General features: G+C 41.6%; 1 protein-coding gene across 3 annotated transcripts in view; it reads right to left on the reverse strand.

Moving 5' to 3' along the window:
* The window catches only part of sorl1 (sortilin-related receptor, L(DLR class) A repeats containing), a 118,756-nt gene that overhangs the window by 47,257 nt on the left and 47,835 nt on the right, over nucleotides 1-23,664 (reverse strand). For all 3 annotated transcript variants that reach the window (XM_044118709.1, XM_044118708.1, XM_044118710.1), the window contains 12 exons: nucleotides 23,218-23,396; nucleotides 10,113-10,299; nucleotides 9,546-9,674; nucleotides 7,316-7,401; nucleotides 7,067-7,239; nucleotides 6,810-6,941; nucleotides 3,242-3,333; nucleotides 2,511-2,757; nucleotides 965-1,103; nucleotides 690-863; nucleotides 455-568; nucleotides 238-360 (listed from right to left, as the gene is read on the reverse strand). In XM_044118709.1, the coding sequence (XP_043974644.1) occupies nucleotides 238-360; nucleotides 455-568; nucleotides 690-863; nucleotides 965-1,103; nucleotides 2,511-2,757; nucleotides 3,242-3,333; nucleotides 6,810-6,941; nucleotides 7,067-7,239; nucleotides 7,316-7,401; nucleotides 9,546-9,674; nucleotides 10,113-10,299; nucleotides 23,218-23,396 (1,775 nt within the window). The remainder of the gene's footprint in view (nucleotides 1-237; nucleotides 361-454; nucleotides 569-689; nucleotides 864-964; nucleotides 1,104-2,510; nucleotides 2,758-3,241; nucleotides 3,334-6,809; nucleotides 6,942-7,066; nucleotides 7,240-7,315; nucleotides 7,402-9,545; nucleotides 9,675-10,112; nucleotides 10,300-23,217; nucleotides 23,397-23,664) is intronic.

Genomic DNA, 23,664 nt, shown 5'->3' on the forward strand with positions numbered 1-23,664 from the left:
TAATACCTCCTAAGACGTTATTTTCAGAAGGTACTATTGATCTGACAAGTCTAAACGTAAATCCTAATTTATTGAATAAGACTGTATGGCATTCACATGTAAGTTTTGGAATTATTCTTAGCAGTAGAAAAGAAAAGGCCTTCCAGTAACTGTGGGTGCATCATCACCCTAACCCCCCGCTTCTCCTTGTCCCCACCACAAATAGAAATTGCTTATGGATGTTTGTCTGTTTTGTACCACAGTGCTCCTCATCACTGTTGTCACCACAATCGTCTTCATGGTCACATTTAAAGGCCAGTGGGATGCACGAGCCTGAGGCTATGCAGCGAAACTGGTTGGATGGATCACAAGTTGTAGTGGCTGCAAACAGAGATGAGTATGGGAGAAAAGTGAAATTCTTTCCTAATCTGGCTGCTTTTCTTGCTTTTTACGTGGAAAAGGTTAAGCCACTCACGACACTCCTGCTCATCGCTCATGTCTCCGCAGTCATTGTCGCTGTCGCATTTCCAGATACTGCTGATGCAGCGTCCGTTGGTACAGCGGTACTGATTGGGCAAGCAGCTGTGCTCTGATGGGGGGACAGGAAGAATGACAAGCAAGCTGCAAATTACTCTCTAAGAATGGATTCCTCTGCTCCAGGACAGAAAAGATTATAAATCACTGAGAGGTTAAGGCCTGGTTATGCTCACCGGTTTTGGTGCAGGTGTTGTTTTGGAGCTGGTAACCAGGGGGACACTGGCACTGCAGCTCTCCATTGGGTATGGTCAGGGTCGGTGCACCCTCCGGACAAACACAGGTGTGTTTGTGGCTAGGTTGTGGGAGACACAGCAAACTGCATGGCTGGTAGGTACAGGCATTATGCCCTGATAAGGAAGAGAGAATGACCAGATGATCATAACAAGTCCTGATACATAACCAGAGCAGGGAACCCAGCTCCATAATAATGGTGATGAATGTTCCTCACCCCTGTTTTTCCCCTTATAGAAAATCTTGAGGTCCATGACTCCAGTTAATCTGCCAACAATCAGCTCATTGTTCTGAGATCCAGCTTTTGGAGCTTTGAAGATTCCCATTCTTGACCAGTCGTCCCAGTACAGATCATTCTGAAATCACCGTTCAATGTAAACACTAAAACTTTCAGATTTAACATGAGTACGTGACCACAACAAAGACAAAAGGTAATTGTTTGAAGGCAGTAAATACCAGAAGTGGAGACTTAAGTCTGTGACAAAGACCTTCTTTGTAAAGACAAAGTCTTCAATTCACAGATGCCCCGTTTCCAATCAGCGGTACACCATGAGTCGATACACTGTTTTCACCACCAGTTAAACCTCTCACTGGGCAGGCGGCGTTAAACCTGTATGCCTAACATTGCGTCGTTTTAGTGCGACAGCAAACGTGTCACACTGGTATGTCACATGCTTGTTGTGAGCAGCAATAATTTTCTGTCCTCCAATCAATAGACTGTGTTGTGACACCAATAGCTCCATCCAATTGTATTGTACTGTGGTCTTATGGACCTACAATTGAAGGGGTCCAGGAATGGCCCAGGAATTGGTTATATGGTTGGTCCCATAGAACCAACCATATATAGTTGGTTATATGGTATACTTTTACAATGGAAACAGACAAAATGGCATAATGCTAAACTAAGTCACACCATAAAGCTTAGTGGAAACAAGGCATTAAACTGAGACTTGAAAAACTCCTTACTTAACTGAGACTTAAGGGAAAAGACATAAATCTCATAAAAAAATCCTTATCTCATGCCAGAAAGGGTGAAAGTAAGCTAGTACATCTAAACCCATGGTACTACAGTGGTATAAGTTCAACTGGTGGTACTTGGACTGCTATTAGTAATACTTAATGAAAATGTTTGAATGGATTATGTACAATGTAAATAAAAAGACGTTCATATTGTGTAGAGTTGAGAATTCCCAAATGGCAAAAAGAGGAGTTTTTAAAGCACATTCAATTCAGCTTTATCAAAATCTTCTTCAAAGTAGAGAAAACTCTAATTATGAAGTGAAAAGAAGAGTGAATCAGGAACAAGGCATGGTGGCTGCTTATACTGGATTCCATTTACTCAAGAGTTGAAAGTTAGATCTAGAGGATTTGATCTAACGTAACTTAGGTTTCCGTTTTGGAGCGGTGTAACGGCTAACAGAATTTACTAATTATCTAGTTATCTGCTATTAGCAATATTAGCCATTTGTACAATCAATTATAGTGAAATGTTCACTTATCATTAACAGGTATTTTCCACTCTTATGAATAAATACATATTTACATTGTAGTGGAGTAATTATAGCTTATTAATAAAAAAAACACCTTATTTTTTAAGATAAAAATGTGTGTTATGTATTAATTTAGACATAACCAACAGCCATTTTGTGTGTTTGAAAGACCATGCATCTGATGTGAGAAAGTGGATTTCATTCAGACACTTGAGACTTGACTTGAACTTGTCTGTCCAAAGCTTAAGACCTGAACTGGGAACCATACTTTACCTTGAAGACAGCAATGGCGTACGGATGGGGCAGTCCCTCCATCAGAATGCTTCTCTGTCCCCCGGTGAAGTCTGCCCTTTCGATGCGGTCGCTGAACGCCTCGGTCCAGTACAGCCACCGGTCGTCTGCGGTGATCCCGTTGGGCCAGCGGACTCCTTCTGCCACGATGCAGGACACATTGCTTCCATCCATGTAGCCCCGGTAGATGCCGGCTGCCCGGTCTCCCCAGTCAGTCCAGAACATCATACTGGTGAAGATTCAAAGTTCTGGTATTTCACTAGTTTTCACACCTCTACATGCAGGAGCTAAGCACAAAAATAATTTCATGGCCATATGAGACGAATATTTAGTTGTCGTATTCTCCAGACAATAACTCGCCCCCAAGTATAAGTCTAATCAGTCAAAAAATATGTCACGAAGAGAAAAACATGAGTTACAACCATAGTCTGAGTTGCTTGACAACCAAATGTGACAACCAGACTACTAAATGTGTGAATTACCGTATACTCCAGAAATGATGGTAGCTGGCCACTATCAGGACAAGCCTGCCTACTTAAAATACTTCAAAACGGAAAGACATGGTGCAGCAATGACGTGTTTAGACATTTATGAGTTTCCTGAAACTGTTACTTGTAATGCTCTGTATTTCAGGCAATTCTACTGTCAAGTAGTATTGACCCTCATCAGCACTACTCCAAACCTAATTACATTAATTACAGAAGTATCGTTACCTTTCTGCAGGCAGCAGGACCAGAGCTCGGGGGTGTTCGAGGACGGAGGAGTTAAGCAAAGTGTGACGCAGGTCTCCGTCAGGATTAGAAACCTTCAAAGAGAAGAAGGAACTTTTCACAGGAGCCCTGTTAGTTTTGATGGGTTAAGTTTAAATATTTAAACAACTACTGTTATTGAGAATATAGATTTTGTCAAATGTTAAGATTAACATAAAACTCTGCAGAAACAACCCAGAATACTGGGAGGTCATGACCTTAAGGTTTCTATTCACAGGTTTTGTGTTTTGCAGCCAAGTGTCTTCATGTTTTGAAAAGCTTCCCTTAGCAAAAGCATAAAATGAATATAACAAGTATGGATTTGATCCCAGTTTACTGTCTTCTGTTTGTCCACCTGGTTCTAGGTTTGGATCCTAAGAGTGTCCTGACCAAAGGCCCAGATTGTGTTTAGATCTATGATGTGCTTCATTTCCACTTCAGACTTGTGACACGGCGCTGCATCATTCTGGAAACCCACAGATCAGCAGCATATTGTTCCTGGATTGTTAGAGAAGTTGATCTTGGAGGAAACTTTGATCCCACTTTTTATTTGTGCCAGGCTTCTTCAACAGGATTGTGAATAAGCACACTTCCTTTAGATGAGAAGCAAAGCCCACACATGGATTGGATCAGGGTGCTTCACTGTTACCACAGCACTGCCTGCATGGTTTTTTTCTCCAGGCTAAAGCTTGGCCAGATGTCGAAACAATCAGAAGAGTAGTTCATCAGCAAATCTAGCTTTCCTCCAGTCTACAGCAGCTCATCACTTCTCACTGTTTCAGTTTGTCCCTAAAGGGTTAATTGGATAGAGATTGGTTGCAGTTGATTTATCAACAATTGGAGTTGATAAATCAAGGAGTTGTTACTCCTTTTTATGTTTGTATTACATCTCCATCCGCTAGGGGCACCGTTATGCCAGGAGCATATGTTTTTTGGGTTTGTACTCTTCTTGGTCTCTGGTTGGCTGTTAGACAGATGCACATAGCGGAATAAAGTTAAGCAAAGAAACAAGTTATTTTTACTGACTAACATTGGTAGCAGAGGATGGTTAGTAACTACAGACTTCCACCAACGTTTGAAGAAGAAAAGTCTTATGAAAGCTGGAAGAATGAAGTCCACATTTGGACGAGAGTTACAGATTTGGAAAAGAAAAAGCAAGCTCTTGCTGTCGCCCTGGCACCGTCTGGAAGAGCGCGGGACACGGAGATGGAAATTCCGGTAGACGATCTAAATAAAGACACTGGAATGACTACATTTTTTGCTAAACTAGATGACTTGTTCCACAGGCTGCCGTAGCTAATGAGGACAGGTCCAATAAAAGCTGGTTGAATCATTGTACCAATGAATGACTTGAACAACAGTTCAAGATGGGTTTGGCACAAAGAAATCAACACTTGGTGTTTCCCAGTGAAAGCAGCGAGGTACGTTTTATGTCTTGTATTCTAATGTTTATACATGTTCTAGTTTTCATGGTGAATGAGGTGGATGTGGTGACTGTGATGATCTGCATAAAAGAAAATAAACAAAACTCTGAAAATCACCTGTCGAAACTGCGCAAGCTAATTCAAGAGTTGGGGAGCTGCTACATCCTCCTGACTTCTGATAAACACCCCTTTATTATAAATATTCATTCCCTCATTTTAACATGAGTGCAGTATCTCAAATGCTACACTGTGCTGCAGAGGCTTGATAGGTAAATGTAATTGCATACTGTCCCGATTCGAGGTTTTCTGTGTGTTTATTTCAAGTTTCTGTGTCTGAGTCTCCGTGTTGTCCTGTCTTCCCCTTGATTTTTCCCAGGTGTGTGTCATTCCCTGATTACCTCCTGTGTATTTAATGTCCCCTGTGTTTCTGTATCTTGGTCGGGTCCTTGTCAAACCAGTCTGTCTGCACTGTCCATTTATTTACCAGCGCTACCAGTCTTGAGCCTTTTATCTTCTGCTCAGCTGTGCTGCCTGGATTTTGAACTTTGGATTGTTTTTGTGCCTTGTTTTTAATGATTAAACAGCCATCATTCATCTCTACCTGGGTCTACAGCATCCTGCCTCACTATCTCACACCACAACTTATGACAGAAGGACCCGACCACAAGGAATTATGGTGAGGCAAGCTAACAGGAAAAGAACAAGAACATAGCACGCTGGAATGAATTAAGAACTTCAGAGAAATTAAGGCATTATCATTGTCGGCCTGATTATGAAAGATTCCTAATAAGGATCACTGAATTGTGTGAGCAAAAAATCAATTTTTTAATTTGCATGCAAAGAAATTGGGCGTGTTGTGAGCGAGCTACAAAGACTGCACATGAAAAGTGGTGCACACCGCTGTATTTGAGAAGGTTGTGTGTGCTGTCATCACGGAGTGTTGAAGAGCAGAGCAAAGTCAAACTTGTAGGCATGTAGTTGAAAGTATTATTATTATTATTATAATTCACTTCATTTAAATAAGTATCTCAATGACATATAACAATAGTGAGAAGATTTAAAAATCTACCAAAATAGGTGCTATTTATGTATGTATATTTATATTGTGTATGTGTATATAACCTGCACTTTAACTAGAGTCAAGCACGGTCTCAATCTGGTTGTAATCTGTTGATGACGATGACAAATAAATCTTATCTTATTTTATCTTAACTCTATTTGAAGGTACGTCTGCCTTGATGCTGAAGGTAGAAACAAAAAATAGATTGCACATGCTATGCTGGTCATTTTGGTGGTGCAAACCTGTTTGCTTGTTGTTACTAGATTAGGCCCAATGACTATGGTTGTCACCATCACTAACATGAACACATAGACATTTACTTGAACAAAGAGTCCTACGTTATGTCGACTCCATCTTGAATGTAGCAGTAGAGTGATTGGAGCTCCATAATTCATATTATGTGAGAACTTGCTTAAATCATTTTACAGTGAAAACAAGATCCATTGTGTAACCAGAATAATTTTGTCCATTTCTGTTAGATTCACTTTTATTTATCTTTATTAATTTAAAAATGTATTTTAAAAATCCTCCTTTCCTTAATTTCTTCTATGCAAGAAAATAAACCAAATAAGTGTCTCTGTGCTTTTGTGGTTTTAGTGTCACATGAGCAGCCATATGTCAGCATCTTAATAGACAGCTGCTGCTCACTGGGTTAGGTGGGAGACGCTGTCTGTCGCTGCCACAGGTAGGATTCTGCCGTTTGTAAATGTTCATAGCGCTGTCTCTCACTGATATGCCTCTCAACTTTCAGAAGTGTGATCATGAGAACGGACTAAAAGTCAAGTAAAATTATCATTTAGTGCCTGAATAAAAATATTGCAAAAAAAATTATTTATCAGCTGTAAACCCTGTATATTGAATCTTTCATATTTCGTCACTATGTATAATAATCTGAAAAAGAATGGTCATCTGTAAATATTTGAAAGATTAAGCTGCTGCCCAAGACTAACTCTTAGAACACTTTGGTGCTAAAAATATTTTCTGTTAAGAAGGAAATGATATTTGACCTGAATGTATTTAAATGTGTCTGAATGTTTTTCTCTGATACCTCAATCTTCTGGGCTCCTGCATCGACCCAGTACAGCAGCCTGCTGATGGGGTCAAAGGTCAGAGCCTCCACATTCTGCAGATCTTTCCTCACAATGACCTCCTGACCTGTGCTGCCGTTCAAACACAGACGCTGCAGAAGAAGCAGGACGTAGAAACCGTAAAGGCCGAGGCGATGCAGTTATTTCAGGAAAGAGCAAAATGAATTGACTTCTCCAGAGCAACTGGGAGAAAAGACGCATAAGGTCCAGCTCATACCTGGATGGTGTCCAGCGAGATGTCCGCCCAGTACAGGCAGTTCCTGTCATAGTCAAAGTCCAGTGCCACGGCTTCCCTAAGGCCAACCAGTGGCAGAGGCTGGTCGGCGCCGGTGGCCAGGTCGTAGCGGTGGATGGAGTTCCTCACAGCATACAGGATAAACTCATTACTCTCTGTGAAACAAAGCACACACTGATTCAGGTTAGGGCATTCCTTATGTAAAGGCAACTAAAGACTTGTTGTAATAACCTCCAACAGGACAGGGCAGCATCTCTCCGTCCAGCCTGGCCTCAACGTCTCCCCCACTGCAGCTGTCCCCCGGTACTTTCCTGTAGCTGCAGCAGCAATACAACAGTTTCTCCTCAGCAGGAGGGCAGATGCTCCTCCCACTAACACAGCAGTAGGAATCAGTGAAAAGATTACCCATGTCCTTCTTGTGATGAGCACAGAAAAAGTAATCCAGAAGTTAAATCAAACTGGAGCAGCACTGCTGAAATCAACAAAGTCTTTTAAATCTTTTCATTTTACATTTTGTCACAATATGACCACAGACTTCAAGGCTTCACATTAGAATTTCAGGTGGCAACCAGATGTAATGAATAGTTGGAAAGCAGAAAAAAAGCTGATATATGGCTCTGATTTAACTTTCACTAGGCCACTAACAAAAGAATCTAAACCATTGTATTGCAGCTCTGGTTGAATGTTCAGGGTAGTCGTCCATCCTCCCATCAACTCTGACCAATTTTCATGTTCCTGATGAAGAAAAACATTTCCACGGCATGATGCTACCACCACCATGTGTTCAGAGTGATATTGTATTATGCTTTTAACCAAACAAGTTTGTTCATAGAGGCCAAAAAATGTTCAATTTCACTTGCACTTGACCACCTACCTCCACACGTTTGCTGCACTGCTGATGGCTTCTGCAGATGGAGCTTTAAAAGACTGCTTGTTCTCCAACAAACCTCCGTGGCACAGAACAGCTGCATGCACACTAAACTACCCAAGTTCTTAACAAGGACTTGTGAAGGGAATAGGTCTGAAACAAATTCCCGAATGATTCGAGTACCTCGATTATTAAAATTCCTCAAAGAAAATGTACCTGCCTCACAGTTAATTAGTTAATTTATGTTTTATTATTTAGCGCACTGTGTTCCGGCCAGGACATTATTTGCCTTGCGTGTAGCTCTGACTTCTACCTCTGAGTTGTTGACAAAAGCTAAGTGTTGGCAGCATAACATCCAATTTTCAAGTTTGGCCCATGGGGATTTCATTGATTGATGATTTTATTGATTGATGATAATGTCCGAGTTTTCATGGTTTTGGGGGACTGATAAGCATCCTTAAAATGACTGGCACGATGCCTGGGGTACGGCGACCTTTCTCTTCTGAGAGCTCCTGGTTCAGAGCAAACAGCGGGAAGAGCGCTGTAGGAGTATTTATACAGGTGAGCAGATTGACTGAATAGCTGAGTAGTTGATGGTTGCAGTGCAAGTGTAGCTTTACGAAACGAATCACAATAAATTTCATATCATCCCGGTCTGAACAAACGGGTGGTGGAAATCATCGTGGCGGTACATGGCTGGTAGATGAGTTTTTGACTGTGACGAACAAAGGTGCTGTAAATATCCCGTATTGGTCCACCCCCTTCTTACTTTCGTCCCTTGGTCTACCGGTCGTACATTAGGTTTGTTCGTTCGTCTGTTCCCTGGTCTATTTCCTGCCCTCCACCTCCATCTTACGTGCTTTTGTTCGCCTGCACCCCACCGCCATCGCAAGCCCCCCAACCCCCCAACCCCAGGCGACATTTCCAATATTCTCAAACCCAAAGCTTGACAGGTATGGGGCAAGGTGAGAATCCATCTATTAAACTTACTGAAGATCAATACATAAACTAAAAGCTGGAGTATAGATATTTTTATAAACATATTTGTGAGCTTACCTCTTTATTTTTAAAGTGAATAGAATTTTAGATTTTTGTATAACTTAGAAAGTGAGTTATTATTGTTACAGGCTAGTTTTCTAAACTACAAAAAAGTAACCATTAGCCATGCACAAAAATAAAAAATTGGACTGATATTGATATCCAATAGTAACAACGGTGTTATGCCAGATTTACCAATATTTTTTTGGTAATTTTTCTTTTATCCGATTACTCGATTAAATGTAAGAATAATTGATGGATTACTCGATTACTAAAACATTAATTTACAACACCCCTAGAAGGGAACGGCCTGTTTTAATTAGTAGAAACACAGAAAACTTTTCTTTACATTTGTAAAAACCAAAATAAAAATGTGGTTAAAGTGTGATAAAATGTGGAAAAGAAGGTTGGAATAATTTTGTAGCTGTTTCTCTTGTTTTTCAATTTTAAAATCTGACATGAACACTTCATGAGAATATGCGTGGGGCTAAAGTCTTATGGCAATTTACTTCTACAAATTAAAACAATAAGACATCTGTGTTTTGCAGAGTTTACCCTTTGCTGCGGCGGTAGCTGGTACCAATGGGACAAGGAACTGGAGGAGCATAGAGGTCTCCCAGGAACTCCGGGTCAGGTACACATACTTGAAGAGACAAGTCCTCACTCAGCTTAAAGCCATAGTCACTGGAAGGAGAGGGGGGTAGAGAGAAACACACTCAGATTAACTTCTGAACTCTACAAGTAGTGCTGCTAAAGCAGCTGGAACACAATCTAATCAGCTGTGTCTCCAGAAAACAGAACAGTCTTCTCAGAAGAAGCAGATTTCCTTTTACCGTCATTGTGCAAGAAAGCACAACATTTAAAAAAACAAAAACTTTCAAAGGCAGTGAAAATAAATAATAAGTATATTTCAAGAAATCTAAAAAATATACTAGAAACACATGAATAAATAAATTAAAGAATGATGCTCAGGGTTTGGGATTAATTTGTAGTGTTCAGGGCAATAACAGCTCTTGGTTAGAAACTGCCTTTCACTCTTAGTTTCTGTCTTTATTGCCCTGAAGTCCCTCCCTCAGAGTAACAGTTGGAAGAGATGGTGGCAGAGGTGTGAAGGTCCCTCACCATTCATAATCCTGGCGGGTGCAGGAACAGTTGGAGATGGTGACAGGCCTGTCAAAGTCTTCCCCATTGAAGCATGTGGCGTGAGGAGCTCTTCTCTTGAAGGTCACCTCCCTGCCCAGCAGACACTCGTTACCATGCTCGTCTGATGGAGACCAGCGCTTGTAATCGGCCTCAGAACACGGAACACCTGGACAACAGAGCAGCACCTTGACTCCTGACTTCCCCTCATTAATGCTATCTGCATTGAGTACATTAAATGCATAGAAACTTTGAAACAAATAGAACAAGATGGAAATAAGATCTTTCTTCAGCTTTGTTCCCTTGTTTAAAAAAAATTCTGTTGTCATCCACAGAGTTATTATTACACCTTTTGATTTTTTTTAAGGGAAAAAATAAAAAAACAAGAAAGGCATTCATATTCAAATTCATCCCACAGGTGTTTTATCAGGTTGAGGTCAGAACTCGGTGCAGGCCAGTCAAGTTCATCCACACCAGACTCTGCCATTCGTGTCTTTATGAACCTTGCTTTGTGCACTGGTGCACCGTCATGTTGGAAGAGGACGGGACCAGCTCCCAACTGTTCCCACATATCTACAAGTCCAAGCCATGTACCCCTCTTAACCACGCCTCTTAGTGTGTATGTCTTCTCACGAACCAGACTCATCGTAGCTTAGTGCTTCTCACGATGCATATGCCTCTCTAAAGCATCTGAACCTTTTAGCACAGAATCCATGTAGCACCTTATGGGTTGGCAACAGAAGTAACTGGGAATAAATTTTCATTTACTCATGACAGATGCAAAGAAGCTAGACAGCACATATTAGCAGCGAATTACCTAAGTAATCTGAAAAAGCCTCTGACTGTAGACTGCTGCTGAAGAACTGTCATCACATGCTAAAAGCTCAATATTAAGCAGCAGTCGATAGTCCACAGTAATATGCCCTGGATGACATCATCAGTGGTTAGCAGTTCTGCTAATTCACCTATTTTTTTTTTTTTTTTGCTGCTCCTCTTTAACTCTCTCTGGAGTCTGGGATATAATTATTTCTAGAAAAGATGCTTCGAACGTCCACCTTCTCTTTCTGCTCTGTTGAGATGCTGCCTTGTTTCCATAGTTATGGATTGTTACAACTCTTTAAAACTTAAAAAGTAAGATAAAAAATTCTGTGCTGGGATAATAATTATCCAAACATTTAACTCTCCCCTCAAAGAAATCTGAATAAAAGTCAACAAAATGAATGAATCAGAATTAACAGAGATACTCCAACATCATGAGTGGCAAAGTTATAGACATGTAGGCAATTCAGAAGAAAAAGAAAAACAGTAAATTGCTCATGTAAAAACAAACGCAGCTCAAACTGCAGTTATACGGATGTTTTACACCTTAGGCCAATGGTGCTCAAGTCCAGTTCTCGAGAGTTACCAATTCCCTCATCAGCAGTCATTCAGCTCTGAACAGGCAAGGTAACGAGTCATTCATTTGATTCGGGTGTGTTGGAGCAGGGAAGCATCTGAAAGTTGCAGGACGGTACTTCTCGAGGACTGGACTGGATGGCTGGATGGAGTCCGAGAATACCGAGATCTGGAGAAGAGACGCTGAAGGTTGGGAAAAAGAAGCGGTTTGTGGCATAATCCGGGTTGTGAGTGGGTCAGATGGCTAGTAGTAGTGGGGGAAGTTTGGAGGAGGATAATATGGAAACAGGTTGGTCAGTGGTAGAAAATAGAAGAGGGGCAGGGGGGAGAGATAAGGGAAAAAAAGGATTGGGTAATGGGAAAAGATCTCTTGAAGATGAAGAGGAAACGACTGAAATAAGAAAGAAAGCAATGATGGAAGACTTTAAAGTAATATTAAAGTTTAAAACTGGGCAGGATTTGATGGGGGTAAGTCCATTAGTTTGTCGAATGGACTTATGAGAGCTATTGGAGAGGTAGAGTTGGCTAAGGTGATAAGAGATGGGAGTCTACTAATTATATGTAAAAACAAAGAAATAAAGCTCTTAAGCTACAAATGGTGTGTAAAAAGGAAGTGATAGAAAGAAAGGTGGTTGGGTAGGTAAAAGGGGTAAAACAGGTGATTTCAGGAATCCGTGTAGGAGAAAACTTGGAAGAGATGAAGAAAATGATTAAAGGAGGAGAAATTACAGAAATCAAGAAACTACAAGCTTTTAGGGATGGAAAGAAAATGGATAGTACATCTGTACTATTGGTCTTCAAAGATAGAATTCTGCCTGATAAGATAATGATTGGATATTTGAGTTATAATGTAAGACAATATGTTCCATCACCAGTTAGATGCTATAAATCTCAAAGATATGGAAATGTTGCAAATGTTTGTAAAGGGAAGCAGAGGTGTGGCAGATGTGGAGGAGAATGTGGAAATAATCCTGTCAAGTGTTGCAACTGCAGAGGAAATCATACTGCAGCATATGCAGGATGCAATATAAGGAAAGAGGCAGCTGAAATTCAAAAAATTAGGACTGAGAAGAGAATAACTTATACTGAGGCAGTGAAACAGGTGAAAAGTAATGATAATAAGTTGAATATAAGTCAGGAAAGGAAAGTAATGACAAATAATGATCAGGGAAATATTACGTTAGATAAATTAATTCCAATTCTTGCGTACATTATTAACTGTTCAGAACAAGTAAGAAATAAAACTGAGAAGATTAAAATTATAGTAAAAGCAGCTACAAAATTTTTTAAGGTAGATTTGTCTTGGGAGAAAATACATGATGAGCTAAGACAAGGTGAAGGGTCAGCTGATTGTGAAGCGTCTCAAACAGTTTGCTCAAAGTTTAGTAGCAAATGGACAAGAATTTAAAGGTTTAATTAGTAAATTAAATCCAAAACCGGACATAATATGTATTCAAGAAACTTGGCTCAAACCATCATTACAGGTTATTATTAACGGTTATTCAGTTCTACGTAAAGACAGGGAAAGTAAAAATGGAGGATGTGCTATATTTATCAAAACTAACATAACATTTATTCAAATACCAGTACAAATAGTGTCAGACTTAGAAATCATTGTTGCTGAAGTATGGACAAATGAAGGGAGTGTCAAAATAATTAATTTCTATAACCCTTGTAAACAATTAGAAAAATCAAAACGTGTAGAAATCCTAAAACGTTGGAGAGGGAAAATACTGTGGTGTGGGGATTTTAATGCTTATAGCACATTATTGATCAAGATAACTATAATGGAAAGATTGTAGAAGAATTAATAGAAGAAAAAGGATTGATTGTTTTAAATAATGGAGAAGGCTCTCGGGTGGATATTGTAAGAGATAAAGAGTCGGCTATTGACTTGACATTGGTATCTCAATCTATTGCTGATGTATGCAGATGGGAAATAATGATAGAAAATACAATGGGAAGTGATCATTACCCAATAATCAATAATATAGGGGTAGTTATGAAACAGGATCAGTCAAAGGTTGAGGGGAGGTGGAAGTTTGGGAGAGCAAATGTTTTGAGTTTTGAGTGAAGAATGCTTAAAAAATGTAGAGATAAATAATCCAATCAATGAGGTTAATTCAGAAATTAGCAAGGATATAATAAATTCGGCTAAATTAAGTATTCCCAAAAGTACTGGAAATAGAAAAAAAAATAAAATTAGTTCCTTGGTGGACAATAGAATGTTCAATAGTTATTAAACAGAGAAATAAGGCGTGTAAGATATTGAAAAAAATGATAAGTTTTCAGAATCTGAAGTTAGGAGAGTTATTAAAAGTGCTAAAATAAATTATTGGAGAAAGTATCGTGAATCTTTGGGGAAGAATTCAGCATTAGATAAGGTCTGGAATACTATTAAGAAATGTCAGGGAATGGAAAAGAATCATTTTTTCCAATAATAAAAGAAAATGGAAATAATATTATAGATAATAAAAGTAAGGCTGAAGTATTAGCAAAGATGTTCGCTAAGATACATAGTACAGAGAATCTAAATAATAGGAAAAAATTAGGACGTGAAACCAACAAGCAGCAGAATATAGAATTAATTCAAAATGATGAGGATTATGACTATATTAAAGAATTTTCCTTAGCTGAATTAAATAAAGTGTTGAGGAATTCTAGAAAATCGACCCCTGGTAATGATCAAATCACTTATAATATGTTGAGTAATCTTAGTGTTGTGAGTAAAGGAAAAAAAAACTGTTTAATAAAAGTTGGGAGGAAGGAGTTTTGCCTGATAAATGGAAGGAAGCTATTATTATTCCTATATGCAAACCTGGGAAAGATCCATATTTAACTGAAAGTTATAGACCAATAGCCCTAACGTCGTGTTTAGGTAAAGTTATGGAGAACATGGTAAATAATAGGTTAATATATTTCTTAGAATCCAAGGGGAAGATTAAAGAATACCAATTTGGGTTTAGAAAAGGAAGGAGTACGATTGATCCAGCAGTATGTTTGGAACATGAAATTAGACGAGCTCAAATGAATAAAGAGAGTGTGATAGTAGCAGTGTTCTTGGATGATTTGTTGTAGAAAGAAGGGTTGCTGATTAAATTAAAACTAACAAGCATAAAGGGTAAAATGTGTAGATGGATTAAAAATTTCTTAATGGGAAGAAATATTAGAGTGAAAATAGAAGGGGAAATTAGCTCAGAGTATCAAGTGGAAAATGGAACTCCCCAAGGGAGTATTATAAGCCCTATTTTATTTAGTATAATGATTAATGATATTTTTAATAATATAGATAAATCCTTAGGTGTTTCGCTATTTGCAGATGATGGTGTTATTTGGAAAAGGGGAAGGAACATTGAATTTATAAAACAGAAAGTGCAGGAAGCATTATATAATGTAGAAGCGTGGGCGTTAAAATGGGGATTTAGGTTTTCAATATCTAAATCTAAGTGTAACCAGGATAATTTTTCTATATTAGATTTAGTTTATTTATTTTATTTTCCATTTTGTTAGATTTATTTTTATTTAAAGGTTTAATTAAAATCCTTTTTTTCCTTAATTTATTTAACACCAACCAGGCGAGAACAATAGTGTTCAACAAAGAGCTCTGACGTCATGTGACAGCTGCACGTCAGCGTCCTAAATTGACAGCACAGTTTATATGGCTGCTAATCGCAGCTTAGGCAGGAAACGCTGCGGGACTCTGACGTGCAGGTAGGCTTCTGGTCTGTTCCCAAAGAGGTTTTCAGATCTCTATTGTATATTCTTCAATCGTGTATTTCTGTTAACTTGCAGCCAGGTGATTACTCAACCAAACGTTGAAACGATCACGGTTAGTCAAGAGGGAACTGGTGAGTGTTTGGTCGGGAGCTAGCATGCTAGCACTAGTCTTCCAGCCTGTTGTAATTATATATCGATCTGTTACGTAACAATACTGTTTGCATAAGTTGTATTTACTTATTATGTAACTTCTGCAATTATAGGAAAATACATGTACATGTAAATTGATTAATTAGGCCTGTTTACACAGGCCAGGTGCATTTCAGATCCCTCGCGCAAGGAGTGGCTGAAGGGTCTTGACAATAGCAAGGATTGTCTGGCTTCACTGACCAGACTGGCGAGTTAACCTAAGCGGATCCAGAAACACAACACCTATCATCTGAGAACACTCTTCCGAACTGGTTGGAGGTTCAGCTCAAGACTTCATTGAAGGAACTGGATTATTTTGTTTTTTTCTTCCATCATCAACAAAGACTGGTGGACGTCCTTGGTATAAGGAACCCTTTTTGGACATTAAATTATGGACTAATTTGTATATATATTGTAAATATTAAATACAACTCACCAATTTTGCACCATCAAACTGTCTCTGTGTTTTACAAATTGCCACCTCCTCCAGTAGACGAACCTAGCTAGACTTTAAAAACTATTTGGATAAATTTTAATTCGGATTAATTAAAATCCTATTAATCCTAGAATGCAACGTGGGTTACATAAGTTTGTTGTTTTTTCAAAAAAGAGTGGGTAGTAATGTGGAAATTAAATTATATGGGAGTATAATAGAAAGGAGAGAAGAAATTAAATATTTGGGAATATGGTTTGATAAAAAACTCACATGGAAAATACACATAGATAATCTAGTGGTGAAAAGTAAAAGAATTTTAAATATTATAAGATGTCTAGTAGGCAGAGAATGGGGAGCTGATAGGAAAGCATTAAGGATGATTTATATTGGTTTAATTCGATCTATTTTTGATTATGGATTATGTATTTTATATAATTCAGCTTCAAGTAATTTATTGGCAAAAATAGACAAAATGGAGCCTAGGCGAAAATTCAAACTGGGAGACTCGACCAGCTTCACCACATCATCTAATCACCACGCCTGGCCTCAGCCAATCCGGAACGGAGCTCCACGCCGCTCCAGCCAATCGTCATCCAAGGACACCTTCAAGAGTTCAAGCTACCCTGGGGACTTCCTGCTCGTCAGCCGTGCTTCGACTCTACGTATGCGCTTTCCAACCTCTCCCACATTCAGTCAGCTAGTCAGCTGCCTCCCGTCCGCCTGCAATCCCGGTCCTGCAGTCCCCAATTCAGCTCGCAGAAGCACCTTCCGATCATCTTAGCCCTCTTTCAGAACCAAATACAGGGAATGTCCCTCACCTGCCGGCTGCGCTCCTGTCGACTCCCGGTCATTTTTCACCGATCTAACCACCCCATCAAGCCTGCATTCGGCCTCCATTGATGTCTTTCCCTCATTGATGACGCAGGCGTCCTCTGCCATCCGCCTGGCTCCCCGCTCCGGCTCACCGTTGTCAGCTGCTACGGCTCACTGGTGCTGTCAACCTGCAGCCAAGCGCTGGTTGTCTCCACGATCCGCCGTGGCTCCATTGACGCACGTCGGCTCTTCCTCCTCGTCCCATCATGGACTCGATCCGTTGCCCGATCTTCTCTACCAGTCCACCTCCAGGAGAAAACCGAAATCAGATCACTACGCTCACCTCCGCGTAGCTCAGCTCGCAGCTGGCTCTTCAGCCTCATCAACCGGGAACTTCGTTACGCCCATCGGGCGTCGTCTAGGTAAGACGTACCCACTCCTGATTCGTTCATTTTCATACGCATCATGTCACCGTCAGCGCACCAGTACCTTTAATTCAAGTTTATCTCGCCTCCTATTGCTGGTCAGTTGGCATCTTCAGGGTCTAGAGTAGCTCAATTAGTTAGAAGAGCCGGGGTTCTCACGGCCCGCCATTTAATGACGGACGCTCTTTGTCAACCTCATTCCGTTATTTCCCCGCTCAGGCCGCTGTAGCCCTCTCTTTACTCTGTTGCTTAGCTCGCTCCAAATTCTGTCAGAAGTCCCAGTTCGTATCTCAGCACATTCTGCCCTCCAGCCCAGCTGCGCTGGTCTCCTAATCACAGCACCATGTTTCTTTAAGCTCTTTTCACTAATAGAGGGGATTCTTTTAAAGCTACACATGAAACGCACCTGAAAACAAACGAGTTTGGTGCAATCTTTTACTTACAAATTCCTCTATTATCGGGGGAGGGGAAAAAGAAAGAAAGAAAAAAAAAAAAACACGTTGGACCTGCCGCTCTCGTCTAGTTTCACACTCCTTTTATCAGGGTCATAGGAGACGTGCTTGCCCGTCCTTCATCCACGTAGTTCCAGTTGCCTGCGGCAACCTCAACCCTCTTACAGTCAGTTTTCACCTGCACAGCGATCCGAACTTCACGAGCGTCCACTCTCAAGTCATTCACACGTGGCAATACCACCCGCACCGACGGCTTCCTTTCCTCCTCATTCATCGGTTCTGACTCCTTCAAGGAGGCACTCACGCAGCGAATAAGCAGACATGCGCTCTAAAGAGGTCCGTGCCATCTGCACAGTTGCCAGTCCAACACGCGTCAGCATACAACTAGCCAGCGCTTTGATAAATGCACGATCTATCATGTTTTTCACAATTGCTATACGTAATCATTGCTGGAGCTATTTGCAATGAACCACAAAGCGCACTCGCATAAACAAGCGTCGTCCTCGATAGCCTGATGGCTTATCACTAAGTTTAACCGTCGTGTGGAGACCAAGTTAATGTAGAAAATATTCAGTTACTGAAAAAACTTAATCGTTTAATTAGTAATTTAGTAAGAGAATTTGTTGAGGTTTAGGAAGTATTATTATATTGCATGTATCTAAATGCATAATGTTTTAAGTGTTTTATTTTAGTTTGTATGCCTTATAACTTCAGTGGCCACTTAGTAATTTATGCAAAAGAGGTGAGGAGCTGGTGTTAACGGAAGAGAAGAGAAAGGGGAAAAGGCGAGGTCGCTGCAAGCGAGAATCGACAGAGCCACGGTTTTTCAACCGTAGTTTGTTTTGTGGAGGTTATTTAAGATTTGACTGCTTATGAAAGGATAACACAAGATACAGTGGAATAAATCTTTTTGTTTTACATCTTTACATCGGAGCGCTGTGGAAGTTGTGTTTTTCCTCCTCAAACACACGAGGGAAATCAGCGATATTAACCTTGTGGCAACACACGTCGCCTGCGATAAAGCTTACAAGATCTAACTTCCCTGGCATGTGGCCGTTTACCTAAAACTGTTATCGTTTGTCCCTCCCTGTCGGTTGCAAACGTAACCCAGGCTTTCCCTCTTCAAACCTGCAGCTGGTGGAGACACCCTACGGGCTCTGCGTTGTGTCATGTTGTATGTGTGAAGGTAGGATGTGTTCCTTGCAGAAGAGTAATCAGGCGCAGGGCTGTTCGTCGTGGGGAGACAACAAAGCTTACGGCCATCAAGTCTCACAGACCGCACACCCCACCACCGACCGACTCACTTCAGTCTTCACGGACGCCGCCCCGCCCTCTAGTTTTGGGGGCTTTAAAAGGTAAATGGTTGCCGGAGTGGCCATCCTATTTTCCTCAGTCTGAATCCTCTTCATTTTATGAAATATTTCCCTTTGCCATAGCTTCCTGCCTCTGGGGCCGTCTTTGGAGCAGAATGCGTTTATTAGCACGCTGCGATAATATTGCCATCGTCCAAGCATTAATAAAGGCCGCCATCCGTTAGCTCCATTATGCCTTTCAATCGCCGCTGCACATGGCAAGCTGTCAACAACATTCATCATCTCAGCTCAGCACGTGTCCGGTCATACAATGCTATCGCCGACTCTCCGTCCCGTTCTAAATTTCAGGTTTCGATGTTCATGCTGTCCTACCGACGCTCAATCCGAGCTAACGCCAGGCTTCGAAGATCTGATGCTTAATAAATGGCTCTCTCCACTCCCTCTCGCGTTCATCACACCACTACATAAAGTTGGTCTTCGCCCCATCTACACTTCTTCACATACTCACACCTGACAAACCTTCACCGAGTCTGCGCTGCTATCAATTATCCCCTTTACCCTGATAATATATCCATAGTCCTCGCTTTTATCACACTGTTTCGACCATCGTCGATTCGTACTGTCCTCCATCCGCAGTCCACTCACGGGCATCAGTTTTCACATGAAGCTACAGAAACCCAGTTAATCACCTAGCCTCTTCTCGAACTCTGCTGCGAAGCTTCTTTCCAAAGGGATTGCTAGGAATAGCTCCTCTATTCCCGATAGCGGAGACCGATCACTCCCATTACCTAGGCTTCTCATCACTGCGCTCCGTTCCGGAGTTTTCTCCTCCTACACCTAAGCGCTCCTCCATGCGCTTGCATCCTAGCCTTCCATGGATTTCTTGGGCTGAGTGAGTTCACGTCTGCATTGAAAGTATTCAGTTCGTCATGAGATCTATCTATATCTGATCTAAAAATTCTTTGCGGACCACTACAATCCTTTACATCAAACACAACAAAACAAAAGGTTTGCGTACTATTGCTATTGGACGCATGGACGGTCCGTTCTGCTCTTTTCACACCATGCTCAGATTCACATGCAAAGACATCAACTCTGCCACGAATCAAAATCTCTGTTTCTCACACCTGAATGCTTCACCTGGACTGCTAACTGGTTCACTCACCACCTCAGACTCACGTTAACAGCTTGCGGTCTTCCACCTAGTCACTTTTCGGGCCATTCTTTTAGAAGCAACATCTCCACAGCTTCCCTCCTTCAGCTCGGTCGCTGGTCCTCCTCAGCCTTCTAGTCTTACATCAGACCTGATCTCTCAACCATACTCAAAGCTCAAAGTTCCATTTCTGCAGGTGAGCATCTCGTCATATATGGTGGTGGAGCGTTTCGCCATTTCTAACATCTCATTCTGCCTAGGAGATCCGGCCGGACCATCAGTCCTCAGCCCTCGGCTCGACAGCAGCCATTCCATCCTCCACAGGTCACCAAGCGGTCGTGCCTAACAAGTCTCGCCAGACAGCAGGCCACGACTGACGCCTATCAGTTCGGCAGACTGCAGGCCCTAACCGACGCCTATCAATCCTGTCAGACTGCAGGCCTGACCGACGCCTATCAGTCTTGTCCGGCTGCAGGCCCTGACCGACGCCTATCAGTCTTGTCCGGCTGCAGGCCCTGACCGACGCCTATCAGTCTTGTCCGGCTGCAGGCCCTGACCGACGCCTATCAGTCTGGCAGATTGCAGGCCCCGACCTACGCCTATCAGTCATTAGATTGCAGGCCCTGACCGACGCCTATCAGTCTTGTCCGGCTGCAGGCCCTGACCGACGCCTATCAGTCTTGTCCGGCTGCAGGCCCTGACCGACGCCTATCAGTCTGGCAGATTGCAGGCCCCGACCGACGCCTATCAGTCTCGTCAGACTGCAGGCCCCGACTGACGCCTATCAGTTCGGCAGACTGCAGGCCCTAACCGACACCTATCAATCCTGTCAGACTGCAGGCCCCGACCGACGCCTATCAGTCTCGTCCGACTGCAGGCCCCGACCGACGCCTATCAGTCTCGCCGTGCTGCAGGCCCCGACCGACGCCTATCAGTCTCGCCGTGCTGCAGGCCCCGACCGACGCCTATCAGTCTCGCCGTGCTGCAGGCCCCGACCGACGCCTATCAGTCTCGCCGTGCTGCAGGCCCCGACCTACGCCTATCAGTCTCGTCAGACTGCAGGCCCCGACCTACGCCTATCAGTCTCGTCAGACTGCAGGCCCCGGCCTACGCCTATCAGTCCAGTCAGACTGCAGGTCATCCGGGCCTCGGCCCGGCTCCCTCTTTTGGGGGGAAGACTATCCCGAGTTCGCCGAGCAGACTACCTGCTCACGGCGATCCTCGGCTCATGGTCTTCTGCCGGGGCCGAGCGCCAAAGAATTGTATCATTAAATCTTTTTAACTGCTATTTTCTTCTCTTTGTGAGTCTCTCCAGATTGAAATGGAGCCTAGGCGAAAATTCAAACTGGGAGACTCGACCAGCTTCACCACATCATCTAATCACCACGCCTGGCCTCAGCCAATCTGGAACGGAGCTCCACGCCGCTCCAGCCAATCGTCATCCAAGGACACCTTCAAGAGTTCAAGCTACCCTGGGGACTTCCTGCTCGTCAGCCGTGCTTCAACCCACCTCCTCCCCATTGCCACCTCCACCATGAGGGAAGTCCTCCAGGATCCCCTGTCGTCTCCCTCTCCAGGCTGCTCCACCACCAGTTTCGGTCCCGGGGGGAAGACTATCCCGAGTTCGCCGAGCAGACTGCCTGCTCACGGCGATCCTCGGCTCACGGTCTTCTGCCGGGGCCGAGCGCCAAAGAATTGTATCATTAAATCTTTTTAACTGCTATTTTCTTCTCTTTGTGAGTCTCTCCAGATTGAAATACAATATCAAGCGTTAAGATTATGCTGCGGAGCGATGAAAACAACTCCAGTCTCGGCTCTACAGGTTGAGATGCCAATGAAGATCAGAGGAGAACAAATAGCAGTAATGTATTGGACGAATATTAAAGGTCATAATAAAAATTATCCTCCATATTTAACACTAAAACCTTGTCAAGAAAAAGAAAAGAAAAATACGAATAGTTTTGGATGGGTAATTTTAAATAAAATAAAAGAAATTGGGATCAATAAAGTTCAAATTAGTTCGGTAGTTGTCTATCCATGGATATTAGAACAGGCTGAAGTTGACTTAAAGTTATTGGAAAAGGGAAGAGAGATGGAAAAGAATGAAGTGGAAAATTATATAAATAAAGAATATTCAAAATATATCCAAGTATATACAAAATCTTCAAAAATGTCAAATAATCAAGTAGGGATAGCATTTATTGCTCCAGATTTAAATGTTATGAAAGATAAAAGAATTAGTGATAAAGTAACAGTATATACAGGTGAATTAATGGCAATTTTTATAGCCTTAGAATGGATAAAGGGAACAGGAAGAGGAGAGTTTGTAATTTGTTCAGATTCTAGTAGTGCATTAATAAGTATACAAGGAATGAAATCTGAAGTTAGTCAAGATATTATAGAGGATATAATTCAAATCATTTTCAGGGTTAAGGATAAAGGATCTCAGATTAAAATAATTTGGATTCCTGCCCACACCGGTGTGGTAGGAAATGAATTTGTTGATAAATTTGCTAAGAGAGCCTCTAATAAAGAAATGGTTGAGTTAAATATTAAAATAAGTAGGAATGAGCTTAAGAGTGTTGTTAAGGAATACATGAAGGAAAAATGGCAAGAACAGTGCGATGGACGAGAAAAAGGGAGATTTTACTATAAAATTCAAAAAAAGAGTTGGGGGATATAGAAAAGGTAATAGGAGTAAAAGGGAAGAAGATATTATTTCCAGAATCAGATTTGGGCACACAAGGATAAATAGTACTCTTGAGTTAATTAATAAACACAGTACAGGTTGTTGCAAGTATTGTGGAGAGATGGAAACAATACAGCATGTATTTTTAGAATGCAGTAAATATGGAAGGGAGAGAGAGATGTTGGTTAATGAGATGAATAATTGTAAATTAGATTTAGAAGAAATATTTCAGAAATCATCAGGAGATATAATATTTGAGAGAATTTTTAGATTTCTAAGAAGAACAGGTACTATGGGGAGGGTATAAGAGTGTGATCCATACTCCAACCTGGACGGTGGCAGTAATGCACCTGTAAGTTGTTTGCCAACCGCCATAAAACAAAAAGAAGAAAAAAAAAGAAGAGGACTGGACTGGAGTACCACTGCCTTAGGCTGTCGTCACAGTTTTCACTTGAGACTCAGAAAATGCATGTTTCCAGAACAGCCTTCTCGCTCTCCAACCTACCCAGAACATCGGAAGTGTTGACCTGCAGGATGAGCCAGCTGTGTCTCTGCTCAGCATACGAGCCAAAGATGGTGAAGATGGTGCTTTTCTCCCCTGGCTCTGTCAGCAGCTGGTACACGTACACCTCCTTGTCTGAGAACTTAAATTCAGTCCATGTCTCGCCTTCATTGGTGCTGAACCTGCAAGCAACACATTACATCTGATTAGATTCTCACTGCTATGAGAGGGGTAAAGATGTGAGAAGGAATGTTTTTGTTTTTGTGTTTGATTTGATGTAAAGCACTTTGAAATGCCTTGCTGCTGAAATGTGCTATACAAATAAAATTTGTTTGATGGATTGATTGAAGGAAATGTTAAATAAAAGAATCAATTATTTATAGAGACAAACAGAATTGTAGCTAGCTACCTAGCAAGCTAGTAAGGGTATGTTAGCAGTGAGTTATTGGT

This window comes from Gambusia affinis, linkage group LG06 (genome assembly GCF_019740435.1).
Source record: "Gambusia affinis linkage group LG06, SWU_Gaff_1.0, whole genome shotgun sequence".
Taxonomy (NCBI): domain Eukaryota; kingdom Metazoa; phylum Chordata; class Actinopteri; order Cyprinodontiformes; family Poeciliidae; genus Gambusia; species Gambusia affinis.